This window comes from Palaemon carinicauda, chromosome 27, assembly GCF_036898095.1.
Source record: "Palaemon carinicauda isolate YSFRI2023 chromosome 27, ASM3689809v2, whole genome shotgun sequence".
Taxonomy (NCBI): Eukaryota; Metazoa; Arthropoda; class Malacostraca; order Decapoda; family Palaemonidae; genus Palaemon; species Palaemon carinicauda.
In genome coordinates this window covers 25,804,957-25,831,112 of record NC_090751.1, presented here as the reverse complement: position 1 = coordinate 25,831,112, position 26,156 = coordinate 25,804,957, and the positions used below count along the sequence as shown (strand labels likewise).

At 42.6% G+C, this 26,156-nt stretch overlaps 2 protein-coding genes across 2 annotated transcripts in view; both read right to left on the bottom strand.

The window, feature by feature from the left end:
• LOC137620619 (protein HGH1 homolog) overlaps positions 1–7,988 on the bottom strand; it is a 77,925-nt gene extending 69,937 nt beyond the window's left edge. The window contains exon 1 of the mRNA XM_068350915.1: positions 7,846–7,988. The gene's annotated coding sequence lies outside the window, so the exon portion shown is untranslated. The remainder of the gene's footprint in view (positions 1–7,845) is intronic.
• A 3,210-nt stretch (positions 7,989–11,198) lies between these two features.
• LOC137620617 (xyloside xylosyltransferase 1-like) lies at positions 11,199–25,051 on the bottom strand. The gene is made up of 4 exons (XM_068350912.1): positions 24,541–25,051; positions 22,135–22,317; positions 12,490–12,721; positions 11,199–12,286 (listed from the first exon to the last, which is right to left on the bottom strand). Exons 1-4 carry the CDS (start codon positions 24,958–24,960, stop codon positions 12,021–12,023), a joined length of 1,101 nt encoding a protein of 366 aa, XP_068207013.1. The 5' UTR covers positions 24,961–25,051; the 3' UTR covers positions 11,199–12,020.
• Between the last annotated feature and the right edge of the window lie 1,105 nt (positions 25,052–26,156).

The following is a 26,156-nucleotide window of genomic DNA, read 5'->3' as shown; positions in this document are numbered from 1 at the left end:
ACAGAGGTATTGGTAGAGGATACTGCATTGGCTCTACACCAGCTCCGGAAGACTTCCCACTTAGATTGGTAGACTCTACGAGTGGAAACCCTCCTTGCTCTGGCAATCGCACTGGCTGCCTCCTTCGAAAAGCCTCTAGCTCTAGCGAATCTTTCGACAGTCTGAAGGCAGTCAGCCGAAGAGCGTGGAGGTTTGGGTGCAACCTGTCTACGTGAGGTTGACGTAGAAGGTCCACTCTTAGAGGGAGAGTCCTGGGGACGTCGACCAGCCATTGAAGTACCTCTGTGAACCATTCTCTTGCAGGCCAAAGGGGAGCAACCAGCGTCAGCCGTGTCCCTTCGTGCGAGATGAACTTCTGAAGGACTTTGTTTATTATCTTGAACGGTGGAAATGCGTAAAGGTCGAGATGGGACCAGTTCAGCAGAAAAGCATCCACATGAACTGCTGCTGGGTCTGGAACTGGGGAACAGTACAACGGAAGTCTCTTGGTCATGGAGGTGGCAAACAGATCTATGGTAGGCTGACCCCACAAGGTCCAAAGTCTGTTGCACACGCTCTTGTGGAGGGTCCATTCCGTGGGAATGACCTGATCCCTTCTGCTTAGGCGATCTGCTGAGACGTTCATGTTGCCCTGAATGAACCTCGTGACTAAAGTGAGGTTTTGACTTCTTGACCAAATGAGGAGGTCCCTTGCGATCTCGTATAGGCTCCTCGAATGGGTCCCTCTTTGCTTGGAGATGTAAGCCAAGGCTGTGGTGTTGTCGGAGTTCACCTCCACCACCTTGCCTAGCAGGAGGGACTTGAAGTTCAACAGGGCTAAATGAACTGCTAGTAGCTCCTTGCAGTTGATGTGGAGCGTTCCCTGTTCCTCGTTCCACGTTCCCGAGCACTCCTGTCCGTTCAAGGTCGCGCCCCAGCCCGAGTCCGATGCATCCGAGAAGAGATGAAGATTGGGGGTCTGAATGGCCAACGATAGGCCCTCCCTGAGAAGGAGATTGGTCTTCCACCACAAGAGAGTGGTCTTCATCTCTTTGGTGACTGGGATAGAGACTGCTTCGAGAGTCAAACCCTTGTCCCAATGAGCTGCAAGATGGAATTGAAGAGGGCGGAGGTGGAGTCTCCCTAGCTCGACGAACAGGGCCAGCGATGAAAGGGTCCCTGTGAGACTCATCCACTGTCTCACCGAGCAACTGCTCCTCTTCAGCATGCTCATGATGCAATCTAGGGCTTGGCTTATCCTTGGGGCCGATGGAAAAGCCCGAAAATCCTGACTCCGAATCTCCATTCCCAGGTACACAATGGATTGGGAGGGAATGAGCTGAGACTTTTCTAAATTGACTAACAGACCCAGTTCTTTGATTAAGTCCAAAGTCCAGTTGAGACTCTCCAGACAGCGACGACTCGTGGAGGCTCTCAACAGCCAGTCGTCTAAGTAAAGGGAGGCTCTGATGTCCGATAAGTGGAGGAATTTTGCTATATTCCTCATCAGATGCGTAAACACCATAGGAGCTGTGCTTAGGCCAAAACACAGGGCTTGGAATTGGTAGACAACCTTTCCAAAAACGAATCTCAGGAAAGGTTGGGAGTCTGGATGAATAGGAACGTGAAAGTAGGCATCTTTCAGGTCCAACGAGACCATCCAGTCCTCCTGCCTGACCGCTGCTAGGACCGACTTCGTCGTCTCCATCGTGAACGTCTGCTTGGTGACATACGCATTGAGCGCGCTGACGTCCAGCACCGGTCTCCAACCTCCTGTCTTCTTGGCCACCAGAAAGAGACGGTTGTAGAAGCCCGGGGATTGATGGTCCCGGACTATAACCACTGCCTTCTTCTGTAAAAGGAGCAACACCTCCTGGTGCAACACTAGCCTCTTGTCCTTTTCTTTGTAGTTGGGAGAGAGGTTGATGGGAGATGTGGTCAGAGGGGGTTTGCGGCAGAATGGTATCCTGTAACCCTCCCTCAGCCAACTGACAGACTGGGCGTCTGCACCTCTCTTCTCCCAGGCTTGCCAGAAGATCTTGAGTCTGGCTCCTACTACTGTCTGGAGATGAGGAGAGTCAGTTTTTTCCTTTAGAAGCCTTGGAACCTTTCCTAGACTTGCTCCTGGAAGAGTCTGGACGGGAGCTTCCTCGGCTGGGGGCTCTACCACGAAAGGGCGGAATAAACCTCGTAGCAGGAGTATCAGCCACTGGGGTGCGATAAGTCCTGGGGACTGAGGTAGCAACCTTAGTCTTACGAGCCGATGAGGCCACAAGATCATGGGTGTCCTTTTGTATCAGGGCCGCAGACAAGTCCTTAACAAGCTCTTCGGGAAAAAGGAACTTCGAGAGCGGAGCGAAAAGGAGTTGAGACCTTTGACAAGGTGTGATGCTGGATGAAAGGAAGGTACAAAGCTGCTCCCTTTTCTTAAGAACCCCTGACACAAACATCGATGCAAGCTCGCCAGATCCATCCCTAATGGCCTTATCCATGCAGGACATTAAGAGCATGGCAGAATCCTTGTCCGCAGGGGAGGTCTTCTTGCTAAGGGCCCCCAAGCACCAGTTTAGGAAATTGAACATCTCAAATGCTCTAAAAACACCCTTCAAGAAGTGATCAAGGTCTGAGAAGGTCCAGCAAACCTTAGAGCGCCTCATTGCTGTTCTACGAGGAGAGTCTACCAGACTTGAGAAGTCAGCCTGGGCAGAGGCAGGTACTCCCAAGCCTGGTTCCTCTCCTGTGGCATACCAAACGCCCGCTTTAGAAGTGAGCTTAGTCGGAGGAAACATAAACGAAGTCTTTCCAAGTTGTTGCTTAGACTGCAACCACTCCCCTAAAATCCTTAACGCTCTCTTAGAGGACCTTGCTAAGACGAGCTTAGTATATGTAGACTTAGCTGGCTGCATGCCCAGCGAAAACTCAGATGGCGGAGAGCGGGGGATAGCAGAGACAAAGTGGTCTGGGTATAACTCTCTAAAAAGAGCCAAAACCTTACGAAAGTCAATAGGAGGCGGAGAAGACTTGGATTCATCCACGTCTGATGAGGGATCCAGGTGTGCAGCCTCATCATCAGAAACCTCATCACCAGAGTGTAGCGAAGAGATAGGTAGGGTATGCTGAACAGCAGAATCAGCACGAGCTGGAACAAAAATACTTGTGGTTTCCTCCTCAAGACTCTGTTGAGGGAACACCTGAGGCTCAGGCTGCAAAGGCTGATCAAAAGAAATAGCAGAAGGTAGGCGCATGGGTGGAGGAGGCTGACTCCTGGCATGAGTGTCTGAACTCAAGAGTTGCGCTTGCTGTGTGGATGGTGGATGCGCAGTAGCAGGTTCCTGAGGAACGAGTTGAGGTTCCTGAGGTGTGAGCTGTGAGCGATGAGGTAGCGGCTGCGCAGAACGCAGTAATTGTCTCGCGAGTTGAGGTTCCTGAGGCGCAAGGCTAAGGTGTTGAGGTGCTTGCCTTGAGGAGGGTTGAGCTCGCTGCAGCGAGAGCTGAGGAGTCTGACTCATGGATGGGAGAGGTTGTTGTACCTCCAGAGAGTGTTGCCTCACTGGTGGAACTGCAAGTGGAAGCGGAGGAAGTACGGTATAAGCTTCCTGTTCCCATTGCTGAGGTTGCCTTAAGGAAGGCGGAGGGAGCTGCACACCACTGGAAACAGTCAACTCAGAGCGTGGTAAGGTATCCTGAGGAGCCTCAACATCGTACGCCTGGCAGGCAGTACTGCGGTTAGGCGGAGCGATCGCAGGAGGAGGTGTAACCTTCTCATCCTGACACTCACGCATCAAGACCGCAAGTTGTGACTGCATGGACTGCAGTAGAGTCAACTTGGGGTCGGCAGACACTAAGGTCTGCTGAGGTAAAGCCTTAACAGCAGAGATCTGTTGCGGCAGCACCTTACTCCTCTTAGGAGGAGTGCATTCAACTGATGACTGCGGCGAGTCAGAGCTGATCCAATGACTGCAGCCAGGTTGAGCTCTTGAGGTCTGGACTCTGCGTTTGAGTGGTCTTGAGACCTGAGTCCAACGTTTCTTCCCTGACAATTCTTCAGCAGACGAGTAAAAGACGGGCTCAATCGTCTGCAGGTGGGAGTGACGGTCTCTGGAAGACAAGCCCGCAACCACCGAGGATACTTCTGTGCGCCGATCAAGGCCTGCCGAACCCTTTTGCCCTTCGACATTGCTTCTCCCCTGGGCTTGGGAGCTTGCAAGAGGTCCCGGACTGGGAGGACGACTGGCACGCACAGAAGTACCCTCACGCACCACACTGACACTGACACTACTTTGTCACCTAAAGCCCACCTTCTCCTTATGATCTTGGAGTATTTTCACGGCTTTTGGTGAAGTATTTCTCTCAGGTTGAGGGCAAATAGTAGGTTCGAGGGTAGCCACTACAGGGGGAGGAAAAGGTAGGGGATCATGAGGTGAGGAAAAAAGTGAAGAGCGAGAAGAACTCCTCCTAACTCTCTCTCTCTCTAACTTGGTTGAATACTTAAGAAATCGGACAAAATCAAGTTCCGAAAGTCCGGCGCATTCCTCACATCGATCTTCTAACTGACAGGGCCTTTCCCTACAGTCAGAACAAGCGGTGTGAGGATCTACCGAGGCCTTCGGAATACGCCTATTACAAGACCTACATCGTCTATGGGGTGGGGCTTGTGAAATGTCAGACATCTTGAATCAAAAGAGTTAGCCAAGTGGGGATTCCAAATCAAGCAAAAGATCGTTAACCGTTAATCAGGACTAAATAATAGCTATCTAAGCTAATATAGAAGTTTTCCAGTAAAGCGACAGCCGAAATCTGAGAGAAATACTTCACCAAAAGCCGTGAAAATACTTCAAGATCATAAGCGTATCCCAGAACGTCTTGCCGGAAGCACGACAGAGGAAAAATTGAGGAGGTGTCAACAAGAAGTACTATAGTACCTGGCCACAGGTGGCGCTGGTGAGTACACCCCCTTCTAGTATTGTGATAGCTGGCGTATCCCTCCGTAGAATTCTGTCGGGCAACGGAGTTGACAGCTACATGATTATCGGGTAAGTTTAATATTGAAAATAATATCATTAAAATCGTTCAAAAAACCTACGACCACAACAGTAACACCTCTTACTCCCTTCAAAGGGGAAATGGCCACTATAGTCACCGGAAAGATTCCAAGCGAAAAAAGGCCCACACCCTGATGAAGTCATACACTACATCCCCTACAAATTTCAAACTACTAATGCATAGTCACTTTCAAGGGATGTCTTTTCACCGCTGTTAATGCGGGAGACAACATGATTGGCTATGACATCATCAGGGAAGGGGCTTATTTCACCCGGAATATCTGCGGCAACTCTTCAGTAGTTTGGAATGATCCCAATAAACACATCTCTAAATATTTAATGCATCAAAGTTAAACAGTTTCAATTTGTCAGTGTCCGAGGCAAAACTAGCATAAATGGATGTAGAGGTCGGAGATTGGTCCAAAACGTCATAGGACTACAAATATCTTTTATTCCAAACTATAAATGTACAGAAGTATCAATAAAGAAAATGGGAAATCATAGTCAGAACGTAACAGTTTCTTACAGTTGATATTCTGGAAGAGGCTGTTAAGCCTGTACATCCAGCTTGGAATGATTTACTAGGTTGGTGGTGGTGGTGGTGGTGGTGGTGGTGGTGGTGGTGGTGGTGGTGGTGGTGGTGGTGGTGGTGGTGGTGGTGGTGGTGGTGGCTATATTATAAATAATTTTACTATAATCTATTTTAGCGCTATAATTGTAAAGTAAATCTTGATCCCTCCATGCCTTATCTATATTGTTTTCAATTTCCAAGTAGACTGAGAGTCAACAACAAATTGTGGCAGCATGTTCCAATTGTTAACCACTCTATTACAAAATGAATTCTTTCTTTTTTCCAGTCTTGTTCTTTTCTTATAAATCCTCTTGGAATGTCCTCTGGTTCTATCACTTTCTCTTAACATGAACAGTCCTTGGCATACTTCCGGATCATACCCACAGGACAGGATTTTGAAAGTCTCCAACATGTCTCCCCTCGCCCGTCTGTAAGCCAGTGCGGGTATCTTCAATTTCCTGAGGCGCTCTTCATAACTAAAATTCTTCAGTGTTGGAACTAATTTGGTGTCTCTCCTCTGTACATTTTCTATAGCCTTTATGTCCTTCACCAGGTAGGCTATGGGGCCCATGCTTGATTTGCATACTCTGGGTGTGGTCTGACCAGTTATAGCATTACGGTATATGAACTGTGCTCATAAGCCTCCCATGTCAGGGGAGTAGATCAAAACAAAACTAAGTCAAATATAGAACTGAAAGAATAAAAGGTAATTTCTAAAGAACTTAATTATCTAAATCAATAGTAGCTGCTAAATATAGGCCATGCTCCATAACTCCCTTATTTTCAACCCTTTCGTTAAGAATACGGCTGTCTAAGAGGGGTTGCTATCCCCGGCCCCCACACTAGGTAAGTAGGTAGGGACATGGTTTGTAGGTTAGGTTAGGTGGTGTTCTATGCACACGGGAGGTCATGTCCATCGTTATACAAAGGCTCCAAGACCTATTAAACTGTCATTTCAAATACTGTCACTAACATCGTCCGTACTATAGTAAAGCCGATGAAGTTCAAGACTAAGCCAAATTTAAACATATGTTAGCAAATTTGAAAAAAAAAAATAAAGAGCATAACAAGATAAAACACAATCAACTTGATTATAGTTGAGAGTGCATGTATGATAGCAGCCACCTGCACATATGATTACGGCTAACTTAGAACTCGGCAATGTTGGCCCCCGTAAGGTAAGTAGGTAAGGACACAGCTTGTAAGTTAGGTTAGGGGGGAAAGTTGTGCTTAACTGATGTCAATTTTTAATCGGTTTCATTGTAGTGTATTACAGGGCGATGTAACCTAGGAAAACAACTACTTTTTCTTATAGAAAAAATTACGCTCTCTTCGAAAATGACACTCGTTCCCGTCGCAAATGGATAGTTTCAGAAATATATATACATCTATATCCTCCGATAATGGGGGACCCCCAGTGGGAACTCGGGGTTTTGGGTGGGGAAAACATACTGGGGAATCGATATATAAACGTAAAACAAGCCTTTTCTTCTCTATTCATTACCTTCTAGAAATTATAATAACCGGAGGAAAATACAAAACATTATATTTGAATAAACTTTGGAGGCGCCGTTGCAAAGATTGTGTCATGAAAAAATACAGTAACCAGTGCTGCCAACGTCCGATGTAGATCAAATATTATTTTGTGACCTGTCATACTACTAGGCTAGTTTAGGTGGATTTGTTAGGTTCTGGGCCCTTTTTGTACTTTTTATATATTGGGTAAAACTTATATGGAGAAATTATTTAAAATCCGTATGGAAATATCTATCATTGCTATCGTTAGTAATGTCAGCGTGCCGTTGGTAACTCTGTGTACCATACGTCAACGTTGGTAACACTGTGTATTATTGGTAACGTTGCTAATGTTATCGTTCGCAGTACATTCGTAAGAGAAGTGACACCGTACAACTTAAAGTTAGCCGAATTGGTTGATCTGTTTGTTTCCGATTGAAATGAACAGCAAATTTGGTTAAATCACGTTATTTACTATAGAAAAACATATATTTTCTGTTCGAAATCTCACCCTGTAATACAATAAAAAATTACCTTTTAATCCACAAGGCCGTTGATATACAAAGGCTCCTAAAGTTGCCTTAGGGGTTACCATTTAATCATACCATAGGCCTATGTACACTAAGACAAAAGACTAACCTAATGACAACTACCTATCTAAATTTAAAAACCCTATAAAAATCTCATTAAAATTCATTGTCAGTAGTGCCTGCGCCAAAAATGGAGAAAAATACTTACGTTCTGTTTCACGAGGATCAATATTGACAGTTGAGTGACAAACGACTTCACGAGCAATTCAACAATCACAACACGTTGAACACGAACACGTTTGTAAATAAGTTTGAGGCCACTCTATCCATTCATAGACAGATGCAAAGCTTCTTGGTATTAGCTTATAAGGATTTAAGGTTTTAATGATTAAGGATTTAAGGATTTTCATTAACTCTAGGCGCCCCTCTCAGGATATGAGAGTACATTACAAAATATACAAAATTATAATTTGACTTACAATAATAGTGCAAGATGGCAGTAAAAAGAAGCAAAGCTACTTCTAATCACATATCTATACAATACTGTACATATATCCGTATACCCATATATGCCATTTATAAGGGGACATGAGCCTATAAAAAACTAAAACATAACTAAAACCGTTACATTATTATTTTTACAAATTTTGCTAGATTGCACAATTCTCTTTAATTTTCTATTTTAAATAATTGGTTAAACTTTTTACTATTTGGTCTAGTGTAATATCTTTTTATATACAATTCTCTGAGGCTACTAAAACAAGGACACACCAGAGTATGAAAACTTTATTCATTGTTGTATTTAACTAAAGGGAAGAAAAAATAGAATAAATTGTGAAATATAGATACAGTGACAGCGTGTTTTTTTTTTTTAGTTTGATTAGAGCTCGTTTAGCATTTCCCTTGAAACAACTCACAATGTTTGTGCTTGTTTAAGTGGTTTCTTTATAGTACCTCTTTTCTTGTATTCATTTCCTCTTCGAAACAACTGTTAAAACTAAAATACCAACTATTACAGCAATTCGTCTTCCCCTTCTTCATTCGTTCGTTTTAGATTTCCCTACCTTATTTAAGTCATGGACTCTTGCGCTGGCAGCCTCTAAAAATTCTTGTTCTTGGTATGGTCGTTCCATTAAACTTAATTTGTTCTTTACATTATATGCTGGCCAATAAAGTAAGAGATGTTCTTAGCTATCCATGTTGTTTATTAGTCTTTTACTGACATTTAGCTCGAATGTTTTATCTGAATTTTTGTCTTATGGCGCTAGGTTTCTCATCTAAAGCACTTCAAACATATAATGCATATTTTCAAACTTAAATTTTTCATATATTCTCCTTAAAACTACTTTTTTTGGACTTAATTTACTCTCTATTGGAGGTTTTCTTCAACCACAATACTACTCAAATAGAGAGATCTAACTTTCTTTTCATAATCCAAATCATTCTCCTTCATTCATACTGAAAGCCCTACTACATGAGGCCAAATCAGATCATAGGAGAAGAGATGTAGTATTAGCCCACTTCACTACTTTCAGTGTTACTGCATTACAGGTCAGTCATCTATCTAATTTTCCTTTATCATCTACATAAATTCATTATCATCATAGATTTAATCTGATTTAATTCATGGAATCTGGGACTTATGACCCAGCACTGAGGACAATATTGCAGTTTGAAGCAATGACTAAAATGTTGGGCAGAAAGATACAAGAAAGGATGCATCAAGAAAAAAAAATAGAATACTAAAAAGTGGGTCACCAATGGAGTGAATACTCCCAACGTCCTTATTTTCAGGCTATAAATTAATTTTGGAACCATAAAAATGTTCCCATACATATTCCCTATCACTACTTTACTAGAACTTATAATTATTACACTTACCATGTCCATTAAATACTTTACCCAGATGAAGATCCTTTTTCGACCATTGTCAACATCAGGCGCTAGGTATAAGCATACCATTTTTCTTGCTGGTTCTTCTGATTGCCACTTCACTTGAATATAAAGTACAATCTAACCTTTGTATCATGCTAAGGTGAAGCCACACTGTCATGTGGATAACTATGAAGTTAAAGGCTAAGGGATCTCACATCATAACAATACGTCTTTACATTAGTTCTTTTTCCTATCCAGTATTCTGTCTCCCTAAATTAATTTCTGGGCTAAGAATCAATCTATTATCTTATTTTCATGGGACCCTACTTTGAACGTAATTGTGCAAAATTATGCTGTTGGATAGGATTAATGGAATTTAGGCCATATGAGACAGCGCTGAATGGCCTAAGCACTGAGGTGTCACTAGGGGAAAGACCAGCAATTGCACTACAAGGCAAAAGGCTAGAGAGCAAGATAGAAAAAGGAAAGGGAAAGGGGGGAAAGGAGGTAGAATTTAAGGATTAAAAGTAGGTGTAATAAGGGTACAGACAGGAACTCCAAAAACCTTTAACCAATGCCTATGGTATGCCAATTGAGGTGCACTGAGAACATTACCCTTTGTGGCCGGGGGTAAGTGGGGTATGCGGCAATTATAGATAATGCGTACGATACAAGAGAGAGCAGTTGTGGATGCATTAGACAAAGCTAAAGAGACACACCTAATAAAATAAAAAAACGACTTAGCGGGCAAGTCCAAAACAGAAGGATGACCTGGAGAGCGCGAGTAGTAGGTGTCGGTGGGGTAGTCCAACTGTATTCTCTAGGGCCTGTCACGGCCCTCCCCTTTGATGAAGGGATTATCTAAATGGAAGACTGCCTGTGAATAGTGGTTTACACACGCCCTTGTTAAATATACGACACCCACAAGGTGATCGCGCGAGGGTTGTAACCTCTACATTCCATGCTTTTATCTTTCTCTAGTATATTTAGAAGATTTATATTAGAAAAGTGTAAAGAAGGACCTTTTTCACCGGCCGTCACAGATCGACCCAGAAATAGATTTTTCCTTCGTCAAAATATTTTTAACAAAGCCACTAAAGAAATGAAGAATGATTGATTGTATGAAATATGGACATTATGGCCTCACACTAGGGCTGGGTGTATAGATGTGACAATCATTGTTTTGAAAATGAGCTAATGATAATTGTTCAACCTTTTGCACAAATCATGGGCATCAATGCTCAATGGAGCATAAAGATTGTTAGATACCCTTGAATTTTTAATGGTATTAGTATTCCAACTCCACCATACTTATACAAAGACTGATTTCATAAATTTCAAATACTGACAGATTCTGAAAATGTTTTGTTGTCTATGTTGATACAATAAGTAGATATCTAATATTCAATTATGAATGTATTAAGACTTCTAAGACAATTCAGTGTCCAGGTACAACTAAGGGAATACCTCCCTCTTGCACAATAAACTGAAAGCTAAGATGATGGACAGCAATATGGAAAAAAACAAAAAGTAAGAAGAAACAGGTAAATTAGAAGGGTAAAAAATGGTGCAGTTAGAGGCTGAAGGAAAATTACAAAAACTCTTTAGTGCCTCTGAATGCATTAACCCCAAATGGAACTTCTGTTCATTAATTTAATGCCAGTTACTTGAAAAAAAGATTAACCATTGTGCTCAATACTTTATTTTTCTGTATTATACAGAATAATATTTTGCATTACAGTGCAAGTTTAACAACTGCTGCCTCTCTCAGAGCTAACATTTTTGTACACTTTCTACAAACAAAGCATAAAAAATAATTACTATTTCATACATAAAAATATGAGTCCAAATATTAACATTCTAGGTTGTAAAATACAGGACAGTATATACAAAAATTAAGTAAGGTAGAAATTCTCTACATTTTTGGCATCTATAAAATGTATTAGCATAAAATTTGAAGACACCAACTAACCTGACACTCCAATCGTTCAGTCACAAAGAATGAAGAAAATGTGTCCAAAAACTTCACTCCCCCCCATCCATCACAAATCACATCTGGTGCCGCACACTAAAATACCACTCTATCACTGCACTATGAAAAGTCACCTGCACAAAAAATTCAATTCCTTTACTCAAAAGGAACCACATCTTGCGCCTCTCTGTAGAACACCATTCACAATGGCCCTATGCTCAATAAGTCATTTCCAGAGGATATAAAAATTAAATTAGTTTTACAAGTGTATAAAATATATGATAAATATTTGAGCTGTTATAAATATTTGAGCTGCCACCTCAAATGGATATATTGCACTTTTTCATTAAGCACTTGAGGTAAAGACATCATTAAAAATTTGACTAAGAGTACAATATGCCTACAGAAATGTGGTAACAAGATTGCAATATCTAAATAACCTTTTATCACACTTGCAGAAGAGTGCACAGCCTGTGAGATTGACTTGAGAAAAAAAAGACTCTAATGATTATCACCATGAAAATTTTCTTTAGGCATCACAAATCGTCTGGTATTTCAGTTTTACAGTTGCCATGAATGATGTTGAATTCTGTCGTACAATTGAAATACTGGTCAAAAATAGTCTGATAACCATGATTTTTCCACCAGTCACAGAGCTGTCGATTCCATCCACATGGCAATGTGTAGAAGAGATCCGGATGGTCGAAAGCTATGAGAGTATACAAGTCTTGATCGCCAAGATGACCATGGAAGCTATAATAGTTGCTCTTTTCAACAAGTTTTGCTTGCTCCAAATAGCTGCCTATGAGAAAAAGAAAACGAGTTAGTTATATGAGGGAAATCAAAAACTACATACAGTACAGTAGTCTATAATACTTTGGAATTACCTAAGAAAAAAATTCCTTTGCATACAATTGCTTTTCAGAGAGTAGCCTAATTTTCATTTTTAATTCAAACATATACAGTACAGTAATACCTGAATAATACTATACAGTAAATGCATACTTATAATGGATGATTTTCGAAGCTTCTGGATATCGACTAAAACAACCCCACTGTTGTAGCCGGGAAATCCCCCTTCACCAGGCGGACTACCCAAAAGCGTTTCCGGGTGGTTCCTCCTATACAGGGACAGCAAGTGCCGATATACTGGGGACTGCTCGTATGCCATCCCAATGATGTTAGTCGGACTGAAACGGGTAAAGTGTGAATGCAGTTCGGCCACATCCCCCTTAACCTGGAAAAAAAAAAATCTAAACAATTCCTCGCAACAATGAGTAGATAGAAAGGGTTTAAAAGTTATTCAAGGTTGAAGTTCTGTGCATATACAAATACAGTATTGGTATACAGTACAGTACACAGGTCGTCGTTGTCGTCGGCGCCCACTCGTGTCCGAGTATTGGGTTCTGTCGTTAGCCATCAGCCTCCTATCAGAAGAAGGGTGGAGGAAATGACAGAATGCCAGTAGCTGGGTATATTGTTTTGGGTGGTCGTGGCTTTGCAACGGCCACGCACACACACTTGGCCCACATCGTTTTTACCGCGGCTCAAGACATATGAGACAGGCGGCTTCTCTGATGTTGGTTGCATCGGGCTGCCGGGTTCTTGTTATGTCAAGGCCCGCCTTTTTGCCTGCCCGATAGGCATTGCCCTCTTCCGCCGGCGCTGGGAAGCTGTGCCGTTGGGATCTTGTTTGGTTTGGTTTGGTTTGATTTTGGAGTTTTCCTTCTCCTAGCCTTTGCCTATCTGAAATAAAGGAGAAGGCCTATAGGGGTCCAGTCTTGGTCTGGTCTCTCAGAACTGGCCTTAGTGGTATGGTTGAGCCTGCCAGGGTGGATAAACTACCCCACTGTCATTGCCCAGCCCATCATTGAGACACTCAAGCCCCTCTACTGCAGCAAAGTGCTGGACCATCAGAGGGGACAGTACACAGGTACTGTACTGTATTATAGGCAAGATTGGAAAATTGATAAAATGTGTGAATCAATACATGTAGTTGAATTTGTCTTGTATGGGATATGAAACACTAGCATTTCGTTCTTCAATTTTAGGATTACATGTTACATTGGAGTTTTATATGTCTTGGAACTAATAAAGTGAGTATGTTCCAATAACTTAAAGATACAGTATAACATATCTAAAAATGTTAAAGTCTGCACTGTAATTGTTCAGTGGTTACTTTCCTTTTGGTAAGGGTAGAAGAGACTCTTTTTAGCTATAGTAAGCAGCTCTTCTAGGTGAAGGACATTCCAAAATAAAACCATAGTTCTCTAGTCTTGGGTAGTGCCACAGCCTCTGTACCATGGTCTTCCCCTGTCTTGGGATAAAGTTCTCTTGCTTGAGGGTACACTCGGGCACACTATTCTATCTCATTTCTCTTCCTCTTGTTTTGTTAAAGTTTTTATAGTTTATATGAGATATTTATTTTAATGTTGCTACTCTTCTTAAAATATTTTATTTTTCCTTGTTTCCTTTCCTCACTGGGCTATTTTCTCTGTTGGAGCCCCTGGGCTTATAGCATCCTGCTTTTCCAACTAGGGTTTTAGCTTAGCTAATAATAATAATAATAATAATAATAATAATAATAATAATAATAATAATAATAATAACAGATACAGTATAAGATTTTATAATAATAATAATAATAATAATAATAATAACAACAGTTACAGTAGATTTTATAATAATAATAATAATAATAATAATAATAATAATAATAATAATAACAGCAACAGATACAGTATAAGATTTTAAAATGGTAAAGTCTATAACAAGGAAATTAAATGGATTAAAATCTAAAGAATGTAATAGAATAATGTAGGCAAATTTTAAATTTACTGAAAGAAGAGAATGAACCTGAATCAAAGGATGTTGACATAATAGAAACTGAGAAGATTGAGGAAGATTTAACTGCAACAACATTTAAATGAAAGAACATTCACTAGTGTGAAGAGAACAGTACTGTGTAAAGAAATAAGATTGCTAGAGCAGTCCATAAAAATATCAGAGAAGGTTGAAAAAAATGCTAATTTGGTCAGATGTTCATTTGACCAACAGCAGTGGAAATCGTTATAATGATGCAATTAGAGAAGTACAGTACAACGCAAAAGGCAATTGGACTTATGGAGTTTAACTATGGAATAGATATGGTACCAAGGAGCTAAAATATAAGCATCACAAGAACAAGTGGACTAGGCAAAAACTTGGTAAGAAAGCAAAGGTGCTCTCATGACACAAGATCTATAATGAAGACAGTGGCAGGTATTTCAGAATAGATTCAAGACAAATTATGATGACCATCAAGGACTATTAAGTAATGTCCTGCAAAGTAATGAAGGAAGCTACATTGGAATATAGAGTGGAGGCTACTGGAAACAGCTACATACCGATAAAATGAGCCAGTGTTAGCAGTGTTCATATAATGTTTATAAAATAGAAGGGTGGAATGGAAAGGAGAGGTCAGAAAATCAATTAAGCAAGAGTTTTTTGGTAGATGGAAACAAGAGAAAAAAAGTGTAGTCTTGAAGCTTGGCTATGTGGATAAGGTGGAAAACATGTAGAGATGAACTTACAGAAATATGTTATTTTTATTAATAAAATAAATTTTTGAATATACTTACCCGATAATCATGTAGCTGTCAACTCCGTTGCCCGACAGAATTCTATGGAGGGATACGCCAGCTATCACAATACTAGAAGGGGGTGTACTTACCAGCGCCACCTGTGGCCAGGTACTCAAGTACTTCTTGTTGACACCTCCTCAATTATTCCTCGGTCCACTGGTTCTCTCTGGGGAGGAAGGGAGGGTCGATTAAATCATGATTATCGGGTAAGTATATTCAAAAATTTATTTTATTAATAAAAATAACATTTTTCAATATTAAACTTACCCGATAATCATGTAGCTGATTCACACCCAGGGAGGTGGGTGAAAACCAGTGTACAAGATTAAAGGATAGCTAAGTATCCCATATTTCATATAACAGTTATCTCAAATAACAATGAAATAATAAGTACCTGGTAAGGAAGTCGAATAGAACCGTTACTCTGCCTCTTTATTTAAGTTCGTCTTCCTTACTGAGCGCAGCGTTCCTCTTGGAGGCTGAATCAACCCAAAGGTGCCAAAGTACACGGGGTTGCAACCCCTACTAAAGGACCTCTACCAAACCTTTAACCTAGGCGCTTCTCAAGAATGAATAGACCACCCGCCAAATCCAAGGATGCGGAAGGCTTCTTAGCCTACCGTAACAACCATAAAAACAACAATAAAAGTATTCAAGAGAAAGGTTAAAAAAGGTTATGGGATTAAGGGAATGTAGTGGCTGAGCCCTCACCTACTACTGCACTCGCTGCTACGAATGGTCCCAGGGTGTAGCAGTTCTCGTAAAGAGACTGGACATCTTTCAGATAAAATGATGCAAACACTGACTTGCTCCTCCAATAGGTTGCATCCATTATGCTCTGCAGAGAACGGTTTTTATTAAAGGCCATCGAAGTAGCTACAGCTCTTACTTCGTGGGTCCTTACCTTCAGCAATGCAAGGTCTTCCTCCTTTAAGTGAGAATGTGCTTCTCTGATCAGAAGCCTTATATAATACGAAAGCCCATTCTTGGACATGGGTCTCGAGGGTTTCTTGATGGCACACCATAAGGCTTCTGACTGTCCTCGAATAGGTTTAGACCTCTTAAGATAATATTTGAGAGCTCTGACAGGGCAAAGAACTCTCTCTAGTTCGTTACCTACCATGTTGGAGAGGCTAGGTATTTCGAACGATCTAGGCCAAGGACGTGAAGGAAGCTCGTTCTTTGCTAGGAATCCAAGCTGAAAAGAACATGTCGCAGATTCGGTTGTGAAACCAATGTTCTTGCTGAAGGCATGAACCTCACTGACTCTCTTAGCTGTTGCAAGGCAAACGAGAAAAAGAGTCTTGAGGGTGAGGTCCTTGAAGGAAGCTGACTGGAGAGGTTCGAACCTAGATGTCATAAGGAACCTTAAGACTACGTCTAGATTCCAGCCTGGAGTGGAAAGACGACGTTCTTTAGACGTCTCAAAAGACTTGATAATGTCTTGAAGGTCCTTGTTGGAAGACAGGTCCAAACCTCTGTGGCGGAGAACTGAAGCCAACATGCTCCTATATCCTTTAATCGTAGGTGCTGAAAGGGATCTCTCATTCCTAAGATGTAGAAGGAAGTCAGCTATTTGGATCACAGAGGTATTGGTGGAGGAAATTGAATTAGCTCTACACCAGCTTCGGAAGACCTCCCACTTAGACTGGTAGACTACGAGTGGAAACTCTTCTAGCTCTGGCAATCGCACTGGCTGCCTCCTTCGAAAAGCCTCTAGCTCTAGCGAATCTTTCGACAGTCTGAAGGCAGTCAGCTGAAGAGCGTGGAGGTTTGGGTGCAACCTGTCTACGTGAGGTTGACGTAGAAGGTCCACTCTTAGAGGTAGAGTCCTGGGGAAGTCGACTAGCCATTGACGTACCTCTGTGAACCATTCTCTTGCAGGCCAAAGGGGAGCAACCAGCGTCAGCCGTGTCCCTTCGTGCGAGACGAATTTCTGCAGAACTTTGTTTATTATCTTGAACGGAGGGAACGCGTACAGGTCGAGATGGGACCAGTTCAGTAGAAAGGCATCCACATGAACTGCTGCAGGGTCTGGAACAGGGGAACAATACAGCAGAAGTCTCTTGGTTATGGAGGTGGCAAACAGATCTATGGTAGGTTGACCCCACAAGGTCCAAAGTCTGTTGCACACACTCTTGTGGAGGGTCCATTCCGTGGGAATGACCTGATTCCTTCTGCTTAGGCGATCCGCTGAAACATTCATATCGCCCTGGATGAACCTCGTGACCAGAGTGAGGTTTAGACCTCTTGACCAAATGAGGAGGTCCCTTGCGATCTCGTAAAGGCTCCTCGAATGGGTCCCTCCTTGCTTGGAGATGTAAGCCAAGGCTGTGGTGTTGTCTGAGTTCACCTCCACCACTTTGCCTAGCAGGAGGGACTTGAAGTTCAACAGGGCTAGATGAACTGCTAGCAGTTCCTTGCAGTTGATGTGGAGAGATCCTTGTTCCTCGTTCCACACTCCCGAGCATTCCCGTCCGTCCAAGGTTGCACCCCAGCCCGAGTCCGATGCATCTGAGAAGAGATGAAGATTGGGGGTCTGAATGGCCAATAATAGACCCTCCTTGAGAAGGAGGCTGTGCTTCCACCACAGGAGAGTGGTCTTCATCTCTTGGTTGATAGGGATAGAGACTGCTTCTAGCGTCGAGCCCTTGTCCCAATGAGCTGCAAGATGGAATTGAAGAGGGCGGAGGTGGAGTCTTCCTAGCTCGACAAACAGGGCCAGTGATGAAAGGGTCCCTGTGAGACTCATCCACTGTCTCACTGAGCAATTGCTCCTCTTCAGCATGCTCATGATGCACTCTAGGGCTTGGCTTATCCTGGGGGCCGATGGAAAAGCCCGAAAATCCTGACTCCGAATCTCCATTCCCAGGTACACAATGGATTGGGAGGGAATGAGTTGAGATTTCTCTATATTGACTAATAGACCTAGGTCTCTGATTAAGTCTAAAGTCCAACTGAGGTTCTCCAGACAACGACGACTCGTGGAGGCTCTCAACAGCCAGTCGTCTAGGTAGAGGGAGGCTCTGATGTTCGACAAGTGTAGGAATTTTGCTACATTCCTCATCAGATGAGTAAAGACCATAGGAGCTGTGCTTAGGCCAAAGCACAGGGCTTGGAACTGATAGACAACCTTTCCGAAAACGAATCTCAGGAAAGGTTGGGAGTCTGGATGAATGGGAACGTGAAAGTATGCATCTTTCAAGTCCAACGAGACCATCCAGTCCTCCTGTCTGACCGCTGCTAAGACCGACTTGGTCGTCTCCATCGTGAACGTCTGCTTGGTGACATACTCGTTGAGAGAGCTGACGTCCAGCACCGGTCTCCAACCTCCTGTCTTCTTGGCCACAAGAAAGAGACGGTTGTAGAAGCCCGGGGATTGATGGTCCCGGACTATAACCACTGCCTTCTTCTGCACCAGTAGCGACACCTCCTGTTGCAATGCTAGCCTCTTGTCCTCTTCTTTGTAGTTGGGAGAGAGGTTGATGGGTGATGTGGTCAGAGGTGGTTTGAGGCAGAATGGAATCCTGTAACCGTTCCTCAGCCAACCGACAGACTGTGCGTCTGCACCTCTCTTCTCCCAGGCTCGCCAGAAGATCTTGAGTCTGGCTCCTACTGTTGTCTGGAGAAACGGAGAGTCAGTTTTTTCCTTTTGATGTCCTGGATCCTTTCCTAGACTTGCTCCTGTGAGAGTCTGGACGGGAGCTTCCTCGGCTGGGGGCTCTACCACGAAAGGGCGGTATGAACCTAGTAGCAGGTGTATCAGCAACTGGGGAGCGATAAGTCTTGGGGACTGAGGTGGCAACCTTAGACTTACGAGCTGATGAGGCTACAAGATCGTGCGTATCCTTTTGTATCAGGGCAGCAGACAAGTCCTTAACTAGCTCTTCGGGAAAGAGGAACTTCGAGAGCGGAGCAAAAAGGAGTTGTGACCGTTGGCAAGGTGTAATGCTGGCGGAAAGGAAGGTACACAGTTGTTCCCTTTTCTTCAACACCCCTGATACAAACAACGACGCTAGCTCACCCGATCCATCTCTGATGGCCTTATCCATACAGGACATTAAAAGCATGGCAGAATCTTTGTCCGCAGGAGAAGTTTTCTTGCTGAGGGCCCCCAGGCACCAGTCGAGAAAGTTGAACATTTCAAATGCTCTGAACATCCCTTTCAGTAAGTGATCCAGGTCTGAGAAGGTCCAACAAACCTTCGAGCGTCTCATAGCAGTTCTCCGAGGCGAGTCCACCAGACTTGAGAAGTCAGCCTGGGCAGAGGCAGGTACTCCCAAGCCTGGTGCTTCCCCTGTGGCATACCAAACGCTCGCTTTCGAAGTGAGCTTCGTTGGAGGGAACATGAAGGAAGTCTTGCCAAGGTGTTGTTTAGACTGTAGCCACTCCCCTAAGATCCTTAAAGCCCTCTTAGAGGATCTAGCTAGGACAAGCTTAGTATAGGAGGACTTAGCTTGTTGTACGCCCAGCGAAAACTCAGATGGCGGAGAGCGGGGAATAGCAGAGACAAAGTGGTCTGGGTAAATCTCCCTGAGTAGAGCCAAGACCTTACGAAAATCAATAGACTGTGGAGAAAGCTTGGATTCGTCCACGTCTGATGAGGGATCAAGGTGTGCCTCCTCATCATCCGACACCTCATCACCAGAGTGTAGCGAAGAGATCGGACAAGAATGCTGAACCGCAGAGTCAGAACGGGTAGGAACAACAACAGAGGTTTCCTCTTCCCGAAACTGTTGAGGGAAAACCTGAGGCTCAGACTGCAAAGGCTGAACAACAGACGAAGCAGAAGGAAGGCGCATGGGTGAAGGAGGTTGACTCCTAGCAAGAGAGGTTGAACCCAAGGGTTGCGCTAGCTGAGCGGAGGACGGAGGCGGAGCAGCCCGTTCCTGTTCCTGTGATATAAGCGGAGCATGATGAGGTTGAGGCTGCGCAGAACAAGGTAAAGTTCTCGCAAGCTGAGGCTCCTGAGGCGCAAGTCCAGGGTGTAGAGGAGCTTGCCTAGAGGAGGGTTGAGCTCGCTGCAGCGATGGCTGAGCAGACTGACTCATAGACGGGAGAGGTTGTTGTACCTCAACCGAGAGTTGCACCACTGGTGGAGCAGCAGGGAGAGGCGGAGGATGAGTGGAATAATCCTCCTGATCCCAACGTAAAGGTTGCCTTAAAGAAGGCTGAGGCTGAACACCACTGGGAACAGCGAACTCGGAAAGTGGCTCAACATCGTACGCCTGGCAGATGGTGCTGCGACCAGGCGGAGCGAGCGCAGGCTGGGCGAGCGCAGGCGGAGGGAGTGTAGGCGGAGGCGGAGGTGCAACACTCTCAGCCCGACACTCACGCATCAAGTCCGAAAGCTGAGCTTGCATGGACTGAAGCAGAGTCCACTTGGGATCGGCAGAAACGATAGTAGACTGAGGTAAAGCCTTAACAGTCGAGCTCTGTTGTGGCAGAACCTTACTCCTCTTGGGCGGAGTACAGTCGACAGATGACTGAGGCGAGTCAGAGCTGAGCCAATGACTGCAACCTGGCTGAGCACTCGCGGACTGGACTCTACGTTTAAGCGGTCTCGAGACCTGAGACCAACGTTTCTTCCCCGACAGTTGATCAGCGGACGAGAAAAAGACGGGCTCAATCGTCTGCAGGTGGGAGTGACGGTCTTTGGAAGACACGCCCGCAACCACCGAGGATAGTTCTGTGCGCCTAACAAGGCCTGCCGAACCCTTATGCCCTTCGACATTGCTTCTCCCCTGGGCATGGGAGCTTGCAAGAGGTCCCGGACTGGGAGGACGACAGGCTCGCACAGAAAAATCCTCACGCACCACACTGGCACTAACACTAGCACTAGGCACTGCACCGACACTAGCACTCGTCACAGCACTGGCACTAACTCCACCCACTGCACTCTTGACCTTCAGCTCTTTAACTTCGGCCATCAGAGACTTATGGTCACTTACCACTGACTCTACTTTATCGCCTAAAGCCTGAATAGCACGCAAAACAACTGACATATCAGGCGGAGGGCACACAGTAGGTTCGGGGGTAGCCACTACAGGGGTAGGAAAAGGTAGGGGATCATGAGGTGAGGAAAACAGTGAAGAGTGAGAAGAACTCCTCCTAACTCTACCTCTCTCTAACTTAGTTGAAAATTTTAAAAGACGGACAAATTCCAATTCGGAAAGTCCGGCGCATTCCTCACATCGATTTTCTAACTGACAGGGCCTGTCCCTACAGTCAGAACAAGCGGTGTGAGGATCTACCGAGGCCTTCGGAATACGTCTATTGCAAGACCTACATCGTCTATGGGAGGGAGCTTGCGAAATGTCAGACATCTTGTAAACCAAAGAGTTAGCCAAAGGGGGTTCCAAAAACAAGCAAAAATCGTTAACGTTATATCATACTATATAAAAGCTATCTAGCTAATATAAGAAGGATTCCAGTAATGCGACAGCCGTTAATCTGAGAGAATACTTCACCAAATATCCGTGAATAAACTCGAAGACCATAAGCGTATCCCAGAACGTCTTGCCGGAAGCACGACAGAGGAATAATTGAGGAGGTGTCAACAAGAAGTACTTGAGTACCTGGCCACAGGTGGCGCTGGTAAGTACACCCCCTTCTAGTATTGTGATAGCTGGCGTATCCCTCCATAGAATTCTGTCGGGCAACGGAGTTGACAGCTACATGATTATCGGGTAAGTTTAATATTGAAAAATATAGAATGCAAAAGATAGTGTCACAGGGGGTACTGAGGATTATGCAAGGTAAACAAAGTAAGGAATTTTCAATGGCGATGTTTTACTATAAGATTAAGTCAATTTACTGATTTATCCAACTGGCATCAAAACCATCATATATCATCCATGCCAACATTATAAGAGGTACCAACATTATAAGAGGTAATGGTGGAGAGAGAGAGAGAGAGAGAGAGAGAGAGAGAGAGAGCATATTGTAGAGGAAGATGTAGTCAGTACAGAGCTTTCTTTAATAAAATGGATGAGTCACCTAAGAAAACATCTTTGTGAGATCTTACCTTAACATCAATATCCATTAGTATCACTTTCTCCAGACCAGGAAGAAGTTTTTGCAGATGAACAGAAAAGAAGAAGAGTGCATCCTTATAATAAGCATGCCTTCTGGTTGTGAAATAATCTTGTAAAACCTTCACAGACTCTTCAATTTCAGGTATGAAGTCTTCTGCTGACACGTAAACAAGCTATAATGGAAAATGCAAAAGGGATGTAGTTATTAAAGTTTGCTGAAAACTTTTTTTTAAGAATTTTGTATCTTTTAAATTCCAGACAATAGTTTAAACTTAGTTCCTTTATTCAACATCACTCCTGTAACCAAGTCCACCCCTTCCAACCCCCGCTGATTTGTAATCTTACGATTACCCACTTCAGTTATCATTTCTTTCATTGCATTGTCAAAGCTCCTAACATCATTCTTCAATTTACCTTGACTGTCACAACCTTTCAGCATATAATATTAATAATGATAATAATAAATGTTCATAACAAAACGGATAGAGATACTTCGTGCCATTATTTAAACTCAATTAAACTCAAATGGTAACCAGAAACGCTACTTTAAAGTTTATCGTGTAATTTTCATCATTCTTAAAAACAAGTTGTGCAGTTCCTTTGGAGTCAACACTACCTTTTTCTTTTCTTTTTTATCAAATGTGGGCACAAGGCTCACACCTGCACATCCATTGGCTTTTGCATTAATATATCACATACCTTAAAGTACTGTAGTATAACATAAACTAGAGTCAAATTTCAATAATTGGGGTTTTTAGCCAAAGGATTTGTTCTTTAAAACATTAAATTTGATTAAAGATACAGGGAATTTATTGTTTTAATTAATTAAAATTCTAAAATTGATAAGACGATAAAACTAGCAAACATTAGCTTCACTAATATTCTACACAATATGGTCGCAATGATTTCCCTGATAAAACCATAATGATGTTAATAAATGATAAAAAGCAAACTTTTCACTTGTTTACTGGTCTAGTCTATTTAATGAGTGGCCTTAGCACTAAAGGGTATAAAGTACAGCTTCTATTAGCAATATCACTTTATCATCACGTTTTTTACAATTTTATCACCATCTAGTTTTTCTCAAAGATATCACCATCTCGTTTTTTTATCGTTATCATTATTAGATAAAAGGATTTAACCAGGCCACCCAGTGAATTTGCAATTAAGCGCATTCTAATCATAAGATAATACTATGTTGCCAACAGGCTATATTTACTTTAAAGGGACGCAAAGGCATAGTTTTCTGGCTTGGTAATTACGTACAAAGTTTGGATGTTTGTTAGCTAAAGTACTGTACTTTTTTTTCTTCTTCTTCTTTTTTTAAACATTTAGAAGATATAATTTTTTTTTTTTTTTGTAATTTCAACCAAAATGCTGAGACGGTATAGGCTACGACATAACATAAGCACACGGCAGGGCAACCCATTGCTTTAATTATGAGGCTTAGACATGCCTATGTTGGCCCTTCAAATATTTACATCAGCTTATCAATAACATTCCCTAACACAAGGTCTATCAAATTAGTGTCCTCAGGAGGGCACAGGTTTCTGGGAGCCACCTATGGAGAGTAATCTGGCCAATGCCATAATCATTTCAGTTGTAAACTAGTGTTAACTGGTTGAGTTTTATGATCAAGATGAATTTGGTGTCAAAGTACATTTAAATTTTAAAGCAACATCCAGGTCCCATATTACTATACCCATACACATATCCTAAATACAGTACTTTGAAGTACAGAGTATGAATACAGCCAGATTAGATATTAAGGGGAGATGCAAAAAGGTGACGTTCACCAGTTGAACTTCGAAATGGTGGCCTTGATTGTCCTCGGGGGAAGGTAATGACGTTTAGATATTCACTATTGCTGAAGCAATAGTAAAGACTTACTATCGAGGGTTAATGCTAATCCTAATTTCGCACGCGCAAATGCACAGGCATAAAATAAGGGGACCCTTTGTATATCAGCAGCCAGTTCCTCAAGCGTTCATTGAAAATGGGCCTCAACTAACCTTACTTTCCCCCCCTAACCTGAACTACAAGCCGTGTCCCTACCTACTTACCTAACGGGGGGGGGAGGATAAAGGCTCCATACAACCCCCCTTACACTTCCATATCCTAAGTTAGACATAAAATACATACAGGTGGCCGCTATCATACATACACCCCAATTAAGGTATTACTATAGATCCGGTCGGAACAATTTTACCATAAAAATAAAAAATGGTTCTCGCCCCTATGTCGGGGGAGGTAAGATTAGGATATTTACTAGTGAATGTGAACGGGTACATATAGGCTATACCAAGGATCACAATTGAGGGCTTACGCTAATCCCAAGCTTGTATTCGTAAATGCACCGGCATCAGAAAAAAAACATCTTCCCTGCCTCGCCTCACCTTCACATATCTGGAATCAAGTCTATTTGATGATTGGACTTGATTGATGATCTGGGAGGCGATGTGAAACCCATCCTCGTCAGTTATGAGGTGGAGGCGTAGGGGCGCTGATGACTGGTGCAAGAGGGATCCTACGGCCACTTTGAGCTTATACTGCAGGGGAAGATTATCTTTGGCGTGGGTGAAAATTAATGCTATGTCGAGGGGCGGTCTGTATAAGAGGTCATTCTCCTGGTAATCCAAGGGGACGGGTTCATCTTCCCTGAAGAGGACGTCTTCAGGTCCTTCGAGCTTCGCCACAAAGGAAGCAGACACTACATTTTGAGTCACTCGGTGGTCCTTAAAATTGAACAGAAGCACCAAACAGGCTGTCAGAACGATTAAAATGCTGCCGCGAAGCACAACTTTCAATCTGACCATCTTCCTGTCACTGACACATCGACGGAACTCGACGGGTCACGATTCTCACGATTATTTTTTTTCGATTTGTTGTGGGTTTGTCAAGGCTAGCGGGTTGCGTTCATTATCCTTTGAAAACTTATTATTTCTCTTGCGTTCGTTTGAATTTAAGAGGCTTTGGTATGCCGAGAGGATTGTGATTTATAATTATATTTATGTTTAAGAATAAGTGAGTTAAAATTTAAAATTTTAACACTTATTTATATTACTTAATTTTATATTTTAATTGAAAATCAAATATTTATTTTTCTTTTATATTAGTCCAAAATACCTTCGATGGATAGAGATGATTTCAGTTCGCCTATAAGGTGTTGAACACACCCCTTTTGTGTTTTGGATGCGTTCTCGATGACGCAAAGATGGGAGTACGGGTGTTTTTCTCTCCCTGCATAGTAAGAGGATGGCAATAATCAATTCAATACGATTACACGTTAAAGGTATTATCAAGGGGAAAATACCGATATTATTGACTATATTTAATGTCTTATTCCAATCAAAGATGCAATACGGCCAATAAGCCGGGTAATAATCAGGCATGAATTTTTTTGTGTTTGAACTCTTATTTTATCTTGAATTTGATTTTTAAGGCCTCTGAACTACAATTCCTGATAATACAGAACAGCATCTTCCTTTCATATAAATTATGTGATACAGTGATGATCCTTATAAATTTTGGGAAAGAACGAGAAAAGGGTGTTGAAAGATAGACAATGCATTCTATGCACGTGTCAACAGATGTTCAGTACACTTGCTTACTTAATTGTTTTGGGTTTAAATCCAACCCTCCACTGAAGTCGAGTGAACTACTTCTCGGGCGAGTCCATATTAATCATCTAAAGAATCATTTTCATTATAACTTATACAATTCTTTGATTGAAGCATCATCCAAATCATATTATGTTATGAAAAGTAATGTCTTTAGTTTCTTCTTAAATTCAGTTGCTCCCTTTAAGTCCTTCATTTCAGTTGGCAGTTTATTATAATGTCTAGGCACACAGTAGCTAAAAGACCTTTCACAAAATTTACTATTTGTTCTTGGTTCAAATAGCCTATGTTTGTCACTCATGTGTCTTATGTTAACATTTGTTTCTAGTTCTAGTTTATTCAGGCATTTTGGTTCAGTGTCTTGAACGTTAGTAAGAGTAGCTTGTATTCAA

Bases quoted from the DNA above. Each gene is read 5' to 3' on its own strand.
- LOC137620617 (XM_068350912.1), bottom strand. From the start codon at position 24,960: ATGGTCAGATTGAAAGTTGTGCTTCGCGGCAGCATTTTAATCGTTCTG. The intron at 22,318-24,540 runs GTGAGGCGAGGC...TTTCCATTATAG, and splicing joins TTGATTCCAGATATGTGAAG to CTTGTTTACGTGTCAGCAGA. The intron at 12,722-22,134 runs GTAAGATCTCAC...TTTTTTTTCCAG, and splicing joins TAATGGATATTGATGTTAAG to GTTAAGGGGGATGTGGCCGA.